General features: G+C 40.8%; 1 protein-coding gene across 2 annotated transcripts in view; it reads left to right on the top strand.

The window, feature by feature from the left end:
• Window positions 1-1,279: 1,279 nt before the first annotated feature.
• LOC128098899 (solute carrier organic anion transporter family member 1A5-like) overlaps window positions 1,280-17,513 on the top strand; it is a 60,702-nt gene continuing 44,468 nt past the window's right edge. The window contains exons 1-5 of one of the 2 annotated variants that reach the window (XM_052720419.1): window positions 1,280-1,339; window positions 5,863-6,004; window positions 10,312-10,444; window positions 12,526-12,632; window positions 17,184-17,330. In XM_052720419.1, coding sequence (XP_052576379.1) covers window positions 1,280-1,339; window positions 5,863-6,004; window positions 10,312-10,444; window positions 12,526-12,632; window positions 17,184-17,330 — 589 coding nt within the window. Of the gene's footprint in view, window positions 1,340-5,862; window positions 6,005-10,311; window positions 10,445-12,525; window positions 12,633-17,183; window positions 17,331-17,513 lie in introns of those variants that run through there. The other variant, XM_052720420.1, reaches the window with a different exon arrangement.

Genomic DNA, 17,513 nt, shown 5'->3' with positions numbered 1-17,513 from the left:
TTAGAGGAATAGGAACAGCCATTATAAATAAACAATGAAGTCAGGCAATTGCAACACATGCCCTTAATCCTATCAGTTGGCAGGCAGGAATCTGTCAGGATCTTTGTGAGTTCAAGGCCACACTGGAAACAGCCAGGTGTGATGGTGCATGCCTTAAATTCTAAACACTAATTAACCATGGAGATCTGTACAGACAGACAGGAAGTGACAGAGCTGGGCAGGAAGAGGAAGTGATGTAGCTGGACAGAGAGAGCAAATCAGATGGCAGAACAGCAAGGCATATAGGTGTGGGTAGATAGGAAGTTGCTCGCATGTGGAAGTTGCCGAGTTGGTGAGGTAAACTTAGCTGTGTTTTTCCCTATTTTTCTGATCTCTCTCAGGCTTTTACCTCTATATCGGGTGCTGTGGAATGTCATTCTGTATGTTGTGAATGTGTTGCTCTGATTGGTTGATAAATAAAATGCTGATTGTCCATTAGCCTGGCAGGAAGTATAGGTGGGATAAGCAGATAAGGAGAATTCTAGGAAGAGGAAGGCTGAGCCAGGAGTCGCCAGCCAGAGACAGAGGAAGCAAGGTGTCAAGGCAGAAATGAGAAAAGGTACCAAGCCATGTGGCAAAATATCGATAAGAATTATGGGTTAATTTAAGTGTGAGAGCTAGTCAGTAATAAGCTTGAGTTAATGGCTGAGCAGTTATTAATATAAGCAGTTAATTAATATAAGCTTCTGAATGCTTATTTTATAAGTGGTTGTGGGACCACAAGGCTGGACAGGAACAGAGAAATCTTCCAACTACAATCTGGTTCCATGTTTTTTATTTAATAAGACCACTTAGAAATTTATCTACAGCTTTGTAATAGTTCAGTAAATAATTAAACAACTGTCTGTTTTAATAATTTAACAACTGTCCTACTGAGTTGCTTTGTCCAGAATTGATATAAGGCATTGTCTAGTTTCTTGTAACTTATTATGCCTTGTTTAGTTGATATCCCTGTGATGAGAGCTCTTTTTTTTCCTTAAGGGAAATGGAAGAGGCATGGATGTGGGGGAGAGGATGTGGGGGAAGGACTGAGAGGAATGTAAGGAGGAGAAACTGCAAGTCAGGATGTAATGTATGCGAGAAAAAAAGAAAGAGAAACAATTTAACCTCAGAGATGAAAAAAAGAGAATGACTTGTTACAGTTCAGTAAATAATTTAATTAACAACTGTCTGTTTTTTTTGTAAAGCCAGCAGTAAGACATTCAAAGCATAGACATCTGGAAAGAATCAGAAGAACAACATGGCAGAACCTGAGAACAGGGTTTGGACTCATGGGGTGAGATGTTTTTCCAAGATGAAGGTATGGATTGTTAGCTTGTATGCATGTATATGTGCATGAGAGTCTTTTGAGTATGTTTTGATAGTCCTTGTAACATTGCTCAGATTACATGAAGTTTTCCAACACAAAAGCCATTTTACCCAAGTTGTTGTTAATTTTTTTGCCTTAAAGAACTTGATTTTATAGTTAGAGATGTCTAATCAGGATAATTCATTTAGGAAACTTAATAAGAATGCTTTAGGTGATCTTAAATGTGGATGAGATTTAAAATGTTTTAGGTATATATTACATTTAAAATGTATAGGTTGTGGAATTTAGTCTGAGGACAGAGGTCAGAACCTCAGTGCTCAGCCCTTTGGGGTTCTTGACAGAAAGTCAGGGGCCACAGCTAGGAAACAGTTCCCCAACAGAAGTGCTCTGTTGAATGATATGCAAAGAAGACTTCATGACCCAGTCAGACAAATATTTTTTCAAGCTTTGGCAATACTAACATCACTGTTTAGTAAGAAAAACGTCCACTCTGTTCACTGTTTTGGTGGTTTTCAGTAGTTTAGAGACAACTGTCCTTCTCGTAGTTCCAAAGGCATCTTTGCATCACCAATGTGAACTTGTATTAACCCAAGGAATCTGAGCACTGGCCTAGTCTCCACAGAGTCCCTCACAGGTTCCTCTCTAAGCTGCTGCTTCCTCAGTCATCCCATCACAAGCTCCTTTACCTTAGTCACATGTAGTGGACTCCATTCATTAATGTAAAGGAGACAGAGGCCTCAGACACAGCCCTGGAAAGTGTTTTTACCTGCAGTGAGGCATGAATTATTGAGACCCGACCCCCTCAAGTTATCACATTATTCTGAGGAGCGCAGGTCCCCTGGCTCAAAACCTTTGCCAGATGCATACTAGATGTGTCACTTTGTACAGTTGGTGCAGATTGTTGATTCTTAAGTGTATTTCATCTAGAAAGGGTAATGGTAGTCCTACATGTTAGATAAAAAATAATTCTGAGACCTGTGTGTGTGTGTGTGTGTGTGTGTGTGTGTGTGTGTGTGTGTGAGTTCTTCCCCTTCAGTGCCATCCTATTACAATTGGTGGTATGAGGGATTAGACCCATATGCTCATATACACCAGAAAACTCCTCTATTCCTGATCTATACCTCCTCCTCCACCTTTAAGATGTTTTAATAATTACTTTAAATTTATTTTTTATTTTTATGTATATGGATATTTTGCCCTCATATATGTTGGTGCATCTTTTATGTGTCCGGTGTCCTTGGAGGCCAGAAGAAAGTGTTGGATCTCCTGGAACTGGAGTTACAGGTGGTTTTGAACCACACACAATGTGGGTGGGTGTTAGGAACTGAATTCAGGTCCTCAGCAAGAGCAGTCAGTGATCTTGATTGCTGAGCCACATCTCCAGCATCATAGCTTAGGAAAAAGATGAGTATTGTGATTATTAGTTACTAATATTAATAGCATTTGTAGAGAAATGTCATCAGATACCATAAACACTACTTCTCAAAGTTTATCTGTGGTTATTGTCTTAGTTACGGTTTCTATTGCTGTGAAGAGACACCATGGCCACTGCAACTCATAAGGGAAATTATTAGATTGGGTCTGGCTTACAAGTTCAGAGGTTTAATCCATAATCATCATGGTGGGAAGCATGGGGGTCCAAGGGAGATGGATCCAAAAGTTCTACATGCAGATAGGCAGGCAGCAGGAAGAGAGTGACACCGGACCTGGCTGAAGTTAATGAAACTTCAAAGCCCACCCTCATTGACCCACTTCCTCCAACAAGGCCACAGCCCCTGATAGTTCCACTACCTGGTGGCCCAGCATTCAAATCTATGAGCTTATGGGGGCCATTCCTACTCAAACCACCACAAATACTTTGGAGTTTAAGAACAGTGGATATTGGTGTGAAGGTTATGGGAAAATGTTAAAACCATGAGTTTACAAGTCAAAATTAGCAGTAATTGTTTAAAATAATTAGACTTCTCTGAATTTAGAATTATCTAGAACGTTAGAGTGGTCAAATTCTCTACAGTGCCAGACTGAAGCTGCTGCTTCGTAGGTTTAGAAATATAATCATTAAGGAAAGTGTCCCAGGACAGGGGGAATGATGGTCTTAATGACCTTCAGCCATGCACACACTGATGACTTCACCAGGCACCACTGGTTAGTTCTAACCCAGTGGCTACACAGATGGCCCTGGTTAAACTTCATGGAACAAAAAGCTAATCCAAAATGCATGAACCTTGGAAAAGTACTGGTAGGAATGAGGGTATTGATGGGAAAGGAAGGGGGAGAACAGAGGTAGAAAGTAATGATGATGCCATGCATGGATGAAATCACCAAACAGTAAGGTTTATCAATAAAATTTATTAACTGAAAGGAACATTTCTCAAGGAAGTGAGGAGATGTCTTGATCAGTAAAGTACTTGGCCTTAGAAGCAGGAGGACCTGAGTTCAGTCCCCAAGCCTACATAGAAACTAGGCATGGTTAACACTAACTACAATCCCAGTGTGGGGGACATGGAGTCGGCAGATACTTGGTGCTCATGGACAAGCAAGGCTTTCCTTCTGGGTGAATTCCAGGCAGGCGAGAGTCTCTGTTATTTTTTAAAAACTGTATAAAGCTTGAGGAAATACACCTGCAGTTGTTTTCTGTCTTCCCATGTGCATATATATACATGAACTCACGAACATGGATACACTAAAAAAGAAAAAGGATGAGAGAAAAAAGAGAACTCCCTTAGGAAATGAAAAGACTGCTCCAAAAAAAGTTTGCTTCAGACTCTAGATTGCTGAGGTGAACAGTCAGCAAGATGTGGTTTGTAAATACAGATGTTGTGTAGCAATAGACCTAAACCAGCATGGACACTGGTTTTGTTAACTTTCTGAGCAGAATCACATGCTTTAGAGAAAGTGCAGTGTGCTCACTACCTGCTTGGATTTCTCCTTCAAAACAAAGACCAAATAAAATATCTCCTTAAGTCTGATATTTTTATTTTGATAGATCTTACTTTTAAATATAGGAACTGAGTTATAAAACCCACATTAAAATTATCAAGTATCAATCACATCATCTGTAAGATTTGTAGGGGGAAAAGAGAACTCTGCAAATGACATTTGGAGTTAGAAGACAAACTTCTAGAGCTGGAGTTACACTTTCTTACAATCATAGAGTACTTTTGAGCTATAATGAACTTGGTGTTTATGTTTCTCAATTCTTTTTTTAACAATTATTTCTGTTCTCATTTATCCAAATTAATTGGTACAGTGACAATAAATTTACAAGCACTAATAACTAATCTAACACAGTATGATCTGCCTATTATTTCAGATGAGATAACACAGAAGTTCCAGAAGCTGGGATGATGACATTTGCCATCAAGCAGCTGCTGGAAGAGAAGGGAAACAGGAAGCTCATTTACTCCATCACTCAAGAGTTCATTAGTAACAGACAGGTAGTGAGGAGTCTTATCAGGACACAGCCACACTTCATCCTGCATCCAAGAGACTCCCAAAATGTTCTGCCCTGTGTTTTCATGCCATGAACACCACTTGGACTACTGAGATAAAGGGTTATAGGCATATTGACCCAGGAAGGAAAAAAGAACAGGTCACGCTGCCTCCATCAGTGAGAATGTAGCTTGTTCTCAAGAATGCAGACAAAGAGGACAAAGTGTTGAACTGGCCAGGAACATCCAGAGACCTGTCATTCCTGCAGATAGAACAGAGTAGGCTTGCTGCAGAAATGACGCCGTGGTGTAATTCTGTGTTTTGTTCCTTCCCTTCCTTAAAGTGGACAACACTTGTCCTGAGGATAACAGTATATTGCTGAAGAGCCATCAATAGCTGTGTCTTGCATAGAATAACTCCATGTCTTTCTGTGAGAATAAGATACACTGATACATGAGCAAATCCATACCCACCTACAGAACTCATCACTGCTAACCAGCTACTCTAACCCTGCATTTCCACAGTGTAGTGGTATTTGCTCCACCCATGACTTTGGGCTATAGGGCCTGAAGGAGGTGGTGCTTCTTACCATTGTACCTGACCTCTTAAAAAGAGAAGAGGGAGGGATCATGTAGTCCCTTCTTTCTTTTTTGTATGTATGTATGTATGTATGTATGTATGTATGTATGTATGTATGTATTATCCTGGTGTGATCAGACTCCAAAGGACCTGGGAATTGAACCTGTTTCCTATGGAACATTATGTTCTTAACTCCTGAACCACCTCTCTATGGACCCCATAACCCTGCTCTCCTCTCTTTTTAAGAGGTCACATACAAGGACAAGAAGCACTGCCTCCTTGGGGCCCTATAGCCCAAGGTCATGGGTGGAGCAAATACCACTACACCAGAGTTAGGACAGTGATAGAGCAGAGATTACACTTTAAGGCTTCTTCCATGTTCAAGGTCTGTTTAAGTTGCATACAATCTTATATCTCATGGTAGAGGCCTTTTTGTCAGTAGATAGAAGATATATAACTGGAAAACAAAGTTCTCACCTTTTTTTAAACATTTTTCTTCTTAGATGTTTCTGTTTTCATTAACAATGGCATATGTAGCCAAATCACTATCAGGAACTTACATGAATTCTATGCTTACACATATAGAGAGACAATTTGATATCTCCACATCTGTAGTTGGATTGATCAACGGGAGCTTTGAGATTGGTGAGTAATTTTCACATTTACTTATTGTTATATATTGATATTCTCCCCTTATTCCTGTTGTGTCCAGGGTCTCGCAATAATTGTGGTCAGTCAGACCACCAAAGTCTATTAAACCAGAAGTAAACTTTATTCCAGAAAAATAAAAAAAATTAAAAATTAAGAAAATAATAAAAGACTGCAGGGTACAAATCTTATCAGCTAGCTAAGACTACAGTCAATTTTGGAATTCTGGGGCTGTGGCAATTGAGGCAGGTACTGGCCCGCTTTTATAGTGTAGGCATGGAGTGCATACTAGGAGTCATGTTGAAACATCAGGCATGGGATGCATGCTACAAGTCATGTAGAAACAACTATTAAAAGTTAACTTTGGTCCAGGCAGTTGTTGGCTCTAAGGGGCAAAGGGGTTAAAAGTTAACCCCTGGCTGTTGACAGAGGAGCTGGCTGTAAAGCAGACAGCCATTGTTAGCAGTTAACCTTTAGAGAGATGATTGTCAGTTTTTTTTTTTATCTCTTAAGCTTATAATTTTATATTCCTATGCTCCTGGACCCTTCAATTTCCTGCATTAGACTATTTGATCTGACTGAGGTACATGCTTCCTGATGTGATTGAATAGCCTGGTTTGGGTGTGAAGAAACCACCACTTATATATCCTCAGGATAGCACCTAATTATTGTCACATACCCTGACTTTTTTTTCTGACAAGAGGCTGAAGATTTACTGTATTAATATCTAATGCTATCATTTGATAAATCAAAGAGAAGCTCAGGGCTTTTCTTTGGCATTTTACAAGGTTGCTGTGGGAGCCTGGAGGAACTGAAGAAGAGAGCAAGTGCTTCTCTTCCCCCACTGTGTCTGTGAGGTTGGCAGCTCTCCACTCCTAGTCACCTGTATGATGAGGGTGCTTTCCTGTGTTTGAGTTGTGTCAGACACGATTGCTAAGAGGAGTGAATGAACTTTAGGCCCCAAATTTGTGTAATGAACTAGGATACGAGAGTACAAAGGGTAAAGGAGGGAAAGATGCCCTCGTTAGACAAAGTGACCTGGAAGCCTTTTATTCTTGTTATTTACTTCCTTCAAGGTGAAAATTGTCTTTAATGTATTTAATCAAAATAGAATAGAGAACCAGGACTGTGAAGTAGCGAACCCACACTGAGGGTGCTCCATCCTTTCTCCAGGATCAATCTCCTTAGTGTTTGCTCTGCCCCTTGTGTCCTTGGCCTTCACAGTGCAGTCAGGATGAACGCCTTCCACAGACCTTTCGCAGATTCAGTCATGTTCTAGTGTGTTAGATGCAGCAAGTGCATCCCACTAGTTATCCAAGGTCTTACAGAACACATTGTGCTAGGGAGGTCAGTCTCCTGAAGAAGTAAAGTTTTTCCAGGTGGAGAAGTGGACAGGTAAATGTGAAGGGGAGATTTGTATGGAGGATGAACCATCAAATGGTGTGTGAGGGGATGTAGTCAGCCCTGTATTATGGGAAGGTGAAATGTGTTAGAGCATGATCCTGGAGAGATGTGCAGATGAGAAATAGGTAGTCTGTGACTTGTTCTACAGTGTATCTTTTATCCCTCTGGTGGAAGAGAGCCAGTGTAGGTTAGAAGAGGGTACTGATCTTTGTATTCTGAGGACTCATACTGAAAACCTAATTGTGATGATATTGTGTTGCCAAAATATTGTGCACCCTAATAAACTTATCTGGGGTCAGAGAACAGAACAGCCACTAGATATAGAGGCCAGAAAATGGTGGTACACACGCCTTTAGTCCTAGCACCCCAGAGGCAGAGATCTGTCTGGATCTCTGTGAGTTCAAGGCCATACTGGAAACAGCCAGGCATGGTGACACACTCCTTTAATCCCAGGAAGGGATGGCAGGAAGCAGAAAGGTATATAAGGCATGAGGACCAGGAACTAGAGCCTGGTTAAGCTTTTAGGCTTTTGAGCAGCAGTTCAGCTGAGATCTATTCGGATGAGGACACAGAGGCTTCCAGTCTGAGGAAACAGGATCAGCTGAGGAACTGGCGAGGCGAGGTGGCTATGGCTTGTTCTGCTTCTCTGATCTTCCAGCGTTCACCCTAATACCTGGCTTCAGGTTTGTTTTTATTAGTGAGATCTTTTAAGATTCATGCTACACCTAACACCATCTGATTTCAGGATAATATTTTAATTGCATAAAATAAAACTATATACTTGAAGAGGAAGCTAGTTACACTGAAGCAGAATTATCAGAACATTTAAACAGCCCATCAAACAGGAATGTTTGTGCTTTTTAAAGAGCAATGCAAATCTTATCTGGATCTGAATTTCAAGTGATTATTGGCTCCATGACATTTTGCAGTATTTACAACTGTGATGTCAGAAGCCACTATTTATTCTTCTATTGGTGATGGAATCATGGCTGCTCATGTCACTACTGCTTCCTACTTTACCATGAACAGAAATGTTTATGCCAGTTAATGATTATGGAAAATAATTTTCTCCCAGTTCCCAGAAAACTTGAGTTTCTTGGGAAAGCTAGTTTCTGTGAACTCTGGTTTTTAGACTAAAGGTTAAAAAGTTCTGTTTAAATTAGAAAATATTAACTCCTTCCACCAGCATTGGATGTGATAGGTGACTTGGGGAAGTCTTAATTAGAAATAGTTGTGAGAGGAAGTAATTCACATTGGTCAGTGAATGCAGCACTTGGTGGGCATTTCTCCAGATAGTTTTGCAACAACCTTCCTCTAGCCTGGGCCACACCTTACCTCTCTCCCCACATCTTCCCATCAATTACTTGAGGGACACAGCAAGGCAATGTAAAAATCAATCTAAGCCTAATGTGAAGAAGGGATACTTTTCCTCTCAAACAATAGCGATTTCAGACAAGATCCAGTGTGTTCAGGATGGTATAGTCATAGACTAGAAAGATGCCCAGAGACTTCAAACAGTGAGTGTCCTGGGACATTACCTTCTGCATTATGACCTCACTGACAGGGATTTTAGAAAGTGAGACAGGCTGTCATAAGGGCAATAAAGATGTGGAGGTGGGGCACACATCATTCAAAATAAAGCAATATCTCTTCTACTTAGATAGCAGACTAAAGAGATACAGAACTGGAAGAAAAACAAAGTCTTTATATATCTTTCAAGTATTTGAGATCACTTAGAGATTTGCTAAGTCATCAAAGAAGTGTGTTTGAGTTTTCTGATCTTTCCTTTATGTATAGTATGAGCAGAGTAAATATCTTCATCAAACTAAAAATATGTAGTTTGTGGAGGACTTACACATACATATTAGGTTTTCTCCATCTCCTTTTTTGGTGTGCATAACACTGATGATGGAGCCTACGGCCTCCCACACATGAGGCAATCATTCTACCACTCTATCCCCAGGCCCTATTTTTACTTTTTATTTCGAGGACACTCTTGATAAGATGCCTAGGCTGGTCTTGAACTCACCCTGAAGCCAAGGCCAACTTGATATTTTTTTGTTTGTTTGTTTGTTTTCAAGACAGGGTGTCTCTGTGTAGTTTTGATTCCTGTACTGGATCTCACTCTCTAGACCAAGCTGGCCTCAAACTCACAGAGATCAGCCTGGGTCTACCTCCCAAGTGCTGGAATTAAAGGTGTGCGCCACTGACGCACAGCCAACTTTGATCTTGTTGTCTTCTTCTCTTACCCTCCCTGTAACTGGCGATGGCAGGTCTGTGCCACCAGGCCATACTGGTTCTTTCATCTCTTAACATCTTCATCAAAGGCCTCTCTGTCAGAATAGTGTTTCCTACTGAGTTTCTTTAAACCTAAGCATTCTCCTAAACCACAGAGATGGACTCCTGCAATCTAGACCTAAGTCCCAGTTGGAGGGTTAGGACTTTGACTTTCTCTGTGTTAACACTATTTCCTGGTCTAAGGAAAGATGTGACAATAGAAGCAGACATCCAACCTGGCCATGTTGAGTATAAAGGGGTTTTTAAATAGTAAGTTAAAAACCATGAATCCATTTGACTCTGCATAGAGCAGACACGAGAGAGATCAGAGGTGATGTGGAGGCTGACACCTGCTTTTGCATCCATTCCCAAGGGCTGGATGATCCCGAAAAGAGCCCTTAATATTCTCTAAAAATGGAGCAGAACCCTCCCTCAGGGTCACAATTGATATACATATTTATTAATTATTTATATATATATATATAACAATGCACAAACCTCCCAAGCACCCATCCTGTATTCTTAAGGTGGTTGTTGATAATGAACTCTAGAATCCAAATGCTGAAGAGGCTGTTGACTAAGATCTGCTTACTGAACCAAGCACTCTCATTCCCCTCTCCTAGGAAACCTTTTGTTGATTATATTCATGAGTTATTTCGGAACAAAACTGCACAGGCCTCTCATGATTGGTATCGGATGTGTGGTTATGGGCCTAGGGTGTTTCTTAATGTCGCTACCTCATTTCCTGATGGGCCGGTAAGTACTCCAGTCCTTGAAGATATTTTAGGTTCAACTTCCACTTACAGAAAATGAGACTCAGAATTTTCTGTCTGGGAAAAGCACTGTTTCCCCAAAGTTCAGAACGCTAATATGGAGATTAGAAGATACATTCTCCACTCTGCTGGTATGATCTGTGAATCTTAAAGCCTGGGTCCATTTCAGGTCCCAACCTGTCCATCATGAAGTGGGAATCTGAGACATTGCTTTCATGAAGTTGAGACACCTGAATAGATTTTCTGAATCTGCCAAAGTGTGTGCTGAGTCCTTCATCAGGACTATTCAAATCCTATAGTTACAAGGGGTCTACAGTGTGACAAAATCATGGGTCAGCAAGGGATAGACCAATGTGAATATTGATTTTTATTTTCATGTTTACCAATTATTCATAACATAGAAGAGTATAAAAGTGAAATTATGTTTATTAACTCTTAACCCATTTCTTGCTTTCTGGGGAAAGTTTTCAGTTCTTTCTTCTGTTTGTCTGTGTGTCTTATTAGTTTTAACACTTAATATTAATATTCAATGATATACAAAATAATATTTCCTACCACAGAGTCATGCTATTCTTTGTTATGGATCTCTCACTGGTGTCTGCTGTTCTCCACCTGCCTCTGAACTGCAAACCTCTAGGCCAGTTCAGTGCCATTTCCTTGTAATCCTCCATTATTCTTTCCTTATGAGTTTTTCTGACTTCTTCCCTCCTCTTCCTCCTGCCTCCCCTCTACTCTTCTTCATCATTTCCTTCTTCTATCTTTCCCTTTTGTTTTTAAGATCTTTCATCAATTTGATGTGTGTCAGTGTTTTCCCTGCATGAATACGTGTGAACCATGTGTGCGTCTGGGGCCCACAGAGATCAGAAGGGTGTCATTTCCCCAGGAAGTGGAGTTAGAGATGGTTGTCAGGTACCATGCAGGTGCTGGAAGAATGAAGCCAGACTCTCAAGAGCAAGAAGTGCTCTTAACCACTGAACCATCTCTCCAGATCCCCTTTGCTTTGCTTTTCTGAGACAGGGACTTGCTATATAGCCCAGGTTTGCATGGAATATACTATGTAGCTGAGGCTGGCCTCAAATTTTTGGTGATCCTCCTGCTGCAGCATTCTAAGTCTTGTTGGTACTTTTCTTTTGCTGTTAGTATTTTTGGTTGCATGACACTGTGTTGTCAGATGATGGATTCTGTCGTCTCTTGTTATGATATGTGAACTTTTTCTTCTGTTGGAGTTAATGAACACACAGGAGATTGATTGTTTGAATTCACAGAAAGGAAGGGTAGGTCCACAGATCAGAGAATTCAGAGTAGCTGTCTTGATTTGTTGTGTTGTTTTGTGTCTTTCTAAAGCTTTTATCTTCTTAATTCTACTTCAGGGAGCCTTTTTCTTTTCCTTTCATTTGTTCTTTACCTCATCCCAATTATTTCTAGGAAATAGTCATTTAGAAACCACAGAGCTGACATTAGAGAATCTGAAAGCGATGTCACCTACATGTAGAAACCTGAGAGCTAACTGTAAAGAAGAGGTACATTTTGGGTGATTATCAAGTTCTTTAGATGATATTGATGACTTACTTTTATTCATTCAGGTTCTCTCTGTCTCTCTATCTCTCTGTCTCTCTCTCTCTGAGACAGGCTTTCATGAAACACATGCTGTCCTCAAACTTGCTGTATAGCTGAGGGTGGCCTTGAGTTTTTCATTTGGCTGTATTCACTTCTCAAGTGCTACAGTGTCAGGCAAGGGCCACCACACCCAGTTCATACAGCTGTGGAGTTTAATCCTAGAGCTACCTGTCTTGCTTATTGTAATGGTACAAATTTCTTTTTCAATTTATTTATTTATTATTTCTCTCTCTCTCTCTCTCTCTCTCTCTCTCTCTCTCTCTCTCTCTCTCTCTCTCTCTGTGTGTGTGTGTGTATTCAATGCTTTTATGATGATGACAATGACTGCTGTGGAAATGTGTCTGCACATGCTCTGGATGCTGTGTTTTCAGGGAGCAGGAGTCAGTAATCTGCAGATGCTCTCATTGCACTCAGTTCCTCACAGCAATGTTTCCTGTGTCCACACAGATACGAATATGAAAAAACAATTTCACCTGCAAGCAACTTGTCCTCAAACAGCTTCTTGTGTTCGGGAGACAGAACCCAGACCTTAACGCCAACGCCAGACCCAAAAGGTTGACTAATGCTTCTTATTGCTTTCTGCTCAAGACTGGGCCACAGAATACACTTTTATTAAGGGCTTTGAATATGACACTGGGTTTAGTAGGCATGTAACACAAATGGACAAACTTTAATTCCCTCTTCAGGAAAGGAAGTTGTCTAGTAACATAGAATACTCTGCCTCCTGAGTTTGACTATACTTATTAAGACTCCTTTGTTTCCTAAAGTGGGTGTTTTAAAAATAAGCCAAAGATATCCACTCCAGCACCATTGCAGAATTAGTCCACAAGGGAAGATGACTTAGAAGGATGGATTTAGACACATGATGAGATCTATGCGATTGGTCTAATTTGGTTTTCTGTTGCTGCAAAAACATGGACTAAAACCAACTCAAGTAAGAGAGTTTATCTAGCTTACAAATTGCAGTCCATCATGAGGGAAGCCATGGCAGGAACCTGGTGGTAGAGACCAAAGCAGAGTTCACCAATGGGTCTTGCATACTGGATTGCTTAGTTACCTCTTTTGTGCAGCCTTAGCCAATCTGCCCAGGCCTGGCACTGCCCACAATGGTCTATGCTGTCTTTCATCAATTATCCAAGAAGAAAACACCTGTTAAATATTCATTCCCACAGCCCAATCTGATGAAGGCAGGTTCTCAGTTGAGATACCATCTTCTCAGTTCTATTTAGATTTGTGTCAAGTTGACAAAATCTGACTATGACAAAGATTGTCTAACAGGAAATATAACCAGAAAGAGGCTTCTCTGGATCTGTGCTGTGCACCTGATGCACCATGGGAAAGTAGGTACCTACGTCACAGTTCAGAATTCCTTCATTACTCAGGAATTTGCCTTTCAGTCTCTTTTTCCTTCTTTAACAGAGACATTACTTTGCAGTTTAACCAAAAAGTTGTGTTCCCTCAGTTCCTAGGGGCCCAGGCACTGTGCTCCTGGCTCCTGCCCTTCACATGCTATGTTATTAATTTTACATCACTGTGATCAAAATCCCAAAGAACAACTCAAGTTAGGAAAGGTTTGTTTTCACTCACTGTTTTAGAGGGTTCAGTCCATGGCAACTTGGCTCCATGTTTATGGACAGAGAATCATGGTGACATGAGTGTTGGCTGATTCTGTTCTTCACTTCTTCAGGAAGAATGGAAAACAAGATACAGGAAGTGGTGAGATATAGCCTCTGTGGACATGTCACCCCCATGACCAACTTCCTCCAATTAGACCCACCTCCTACTGTTTAGTACTTATCAGTACTGCGTGTCTCATGACTCCATCAACAGATTAGTTCATTGATGATTATGTGAGAGTCATGGTGACCTGTCTCTGAATATGACTCACAGACACAGGCAGATGTTGTGTAAAAGTACTTACTGTATGTGTTAGTTACTTTTCTTTGGCTTTGAAAGAACACCGTGACCAAGGGAATGTATACAAGGAAGAGTTTATTTGTGTTTATGGTTATAGGGCAGTGATTCTCAACCTTCCTAATGCTTTGATCATATAATATAGTTCCTCATGTTGTCGTGACACCCAACCATAAAATTATTTTTGTTGCTAATTCATAACTGTAACTTTGCTGTGGGTATGAATGGTAATGTAAATATATGCTATTTCAGTGAGAATTCCAGATGGCTCACTGTTCTAGAGGGATGAGAATCAATCAAGGCAGAGAGAAAGGCAGCAGGAGCAGGAAATGAGGAGCTCACACCTCATTTTCAGAGAGAGCAAACTGAAAGTCGAGTGAGGCTTTAAGCCCTTGAAGCTCATCTCCAGTGACAGTCTTGCTTCTCTTCTTCAAATAGCACCACCAACGGGGACTAAGTATTTAATACTGGAGCCTCTGTCGGATATTTCCATTCATAGCTGCACATCATTCTTACAGAGGGCCTGATTGGTTTCTAGCACTGACATCAGGTTGCTCACAACCCCTGTCATTCCAGTTCTGGGGAATTAGGTGCCTTCTTTTGGCGCTCTTGGGCACCTGCACACATAAGTTACACATATACACATGAAGGCACACACGTCTACATATGCATTTTTAAGAAGTATTAAAATTGTTGAATTTTCAGTGGACTTGTGCAGATCTGCTGTACCTGGGATCAGGATTTGAGAACCCAGAAGAATGGGGCAAATACAGTCTGATGCTGAGACAACCTTGCTTCAGTTTCAGTGGAGTCTATACACGAATGAAACAATGAAAGCAATGGTCTCAAGAGTGTTATTTGGGATCAGAAACACATGTAAATAAACATCAGTAAGCACATACTAAATGTTAACCGAGCAGCCCTTTCCAAAACTTTCTCAGGACAGGCCAGTTTAAACACAATTGCCTGGCAATACTATAGATTATATCTGGGAAAGCGTGAAAGCAAGGCAGAGGGCATATCCAGATTCAAGGCACACTGACCAGGTTGGCTTCCATAGCTATGTTCTCTCTTCCAACAAGAATCAACATAACTTATAAATTGAATGTAATTGTTTGTGACAGACAGCACAAAATAATGTCTATGAACAATCCAGGGAATGAAACGCACTTGAGGTAAAGAGGCTTCTGCCTTTGTGTCTGGAGCCTCTCTCACAGTTCCCCAGGGTATTGTTCACCATGCATCACTCGTTTGGCTGTGTTCCAAAAAGCTCACATTTGCTAAAGGACCCAACATGTCTCATGGACACTTAGTCTGGAACTATCTCAGCAGAATCACATCAGGCCAGAACATCTCCATTTTATCATGGATCCATGCCACAGAAATTGCAGCAGTCTCCAAGTCTTGGACTGTCACTGTTCTCAGGGAATCTGTGGAGATCAAAAAACTTGAGAATCAAAGAGCAGCCATCTCTGAATCTCTGAGCCACAGAAACCCTCTAAGTAAAGCAACCAGAAACAGTGGCCTCAATGGTAGCCTGTTCTCACCTCCTGCACTGACCTTTGAAAAAACCTCCCCTTGTGCTCCTTGCATTATGGTGGATAGGTTAAAGTCTTCCCATGTGCAGAGCCCCAGCAAAGCACTTGATTCTTCCAGTGTGTGATACTTTCAGTTCTGCCTTAAAGGAGGGTTTACAGTCTCCCTGTGATCTCTAGACAGAAATCATCATGTTCATCAAAGATAAGAATCCAAGTACATAGAGATGGAGACTGATTTTACTGAACAAGGAGTGAGAGTTAGACCTCATGACACAGTCGTGCTTAGGAAATTTATGGGCAGTCCCTGTCCAGTCTGCAGTTCGGGGTCCATTGTCCTTCACATCCTTGAAAACACAATGTCTAGTTTCCCTAGGGAGTGGAAGTTTATTTAGCTTAGAATAAATTTGCAAGAGTCATGCAAACCTTCAAAGATTTCTCCTTTTGCCTTTCAATTCTCTTTAGCCTTGTTTTTGTTATTCCATTGATCACCTACTACTCCAACTGTCTGAATATTTAATTGATAGTAAATGATGGAGTCTATTGAAAAACACATTTGATATTCAGTTAAACTCTTTAGTTTTTACAGAATAATTGAGGCTGTAGAGAATTCCAACTTCTGTCTGTGTTGTGTAAGTACAGAATGAATTGTTAGAGACACACACATGTGCTAGTTTTCCTTCCTCAAAGTTATGGAGGATACAGGCGGTGCCCATATTAGCTTACTGGGTCCACTGGTTGCTGGAAAACCGAGTCTCTGGAGGACCTTGGTTGCATTGTTTGCCTATTTTTATGGTGCAGATTCTCACAACCAGTGTTGTGAACTGAACACTGACTTTGGAAGTGGTGTCTATCTGTAGAGTCATCTCTCCCACCCACTGGGAATTGGCTCCAGCTTAGCACTTACACTCCATTGCAAAGTATTCTTTCAAATATGCAGTAGGGGTGACTCACTGATTCACAGACAGCATTGTTGTGAAATATTATTTTAACTAGGAAAAGATGTTTGTTTATGCTGCCATATATTACTTTACCTATGTGAAGGTGTGTTACAATTGTTTCTGCTGCATTTGTTTAATTATGTAAACCTTGTGTTGCATTTGCTTCACCTTGCCTGCTTAAGGTGCCTGATTGGTCTAATAAAAAGCTGAACAGCCGTTAGCTAGGCAGGAAAGGGATCAGTGGGACTAGTGGGCAGAGAGATTAATCAGGAGGAGAAATCGAGGATTGAAGAGAAGGAGAAAAGAACAAGGAAGATAGAGAGGGATACACCTGGGACCAGAAACAGGCAGCCACCACCAGCCAGACACTGGAGGAAGCGGGGAAGTAAGACAGAAAGCAAGCAAGCAAGCAAGTAAAAAAGAAGAGAGAGAGAAAGAAAGAAAGAAAGAAAGACAAAAACCCTGAGGTAAAAGGTAGAGAAAGAGAGATAGGTTAATTTAAGTTAAAGAGAGCTAGGCCAAGGACTCATAACTAATAAGAAATCTCTGTGCCATGATTTGGGAACTGGTTGGTGGCCCAAAAAAGAAAGCCTCCTACACAGCACAGTAACATAAGTCACTGAATGATTACCATGGGCTTGTGACCTGAGACATGATTACAGAAAAATTTGAATTAACTTTCAAAATGCTCATACAGTTGTCTGTTTTAATGCAGAGTGCATAAAAGAAACTAAATCCTCAATGTGGGTATATGTAATGGTAGGAAATGCTATCCGTGGAACTGGTGAAACTCCCATCATGCCCTTGGGTATTTCGTACATAGAAGATTTTGCCAAATCTGAAAACTCCCCTTTATATATTGGTAAGTTTGAAAATCAGACTTGGGATTGCTTTTAGCATATCAAGTTCTTGTAGCTAGAGTTTTCCTGCCTGGCCCACAGTCAGGACAAATCTCTCTCACCTGCCAGTCCCACAACCGCTCAGACCCGACCAAGTAAACACAGAGACTTATATTGGTTACAAACTGTATGGCCATGGCAGGCTT

The sequence above is a fragment of the Peromyscus californicus genome, unplaced genomic scaffold (assembly GCF_007827085.1).
Source record: "Peromyscus californicus insignis strain IS unplaced genomic scaffold, ASM782708v3 Scaffold_6__1_contigs__length_162567912, whole genome shotgun sequence".
Classification (NCBI taxonomy): Eukaryota; Metazoa; Chordata; class Mammalia; order Rodentia; family Cricetidae; genus Peromyscus; species Peromyscus californicus.
This window is presented reverse-complemented; position numbering and strand designations above follow the sequence as displayed.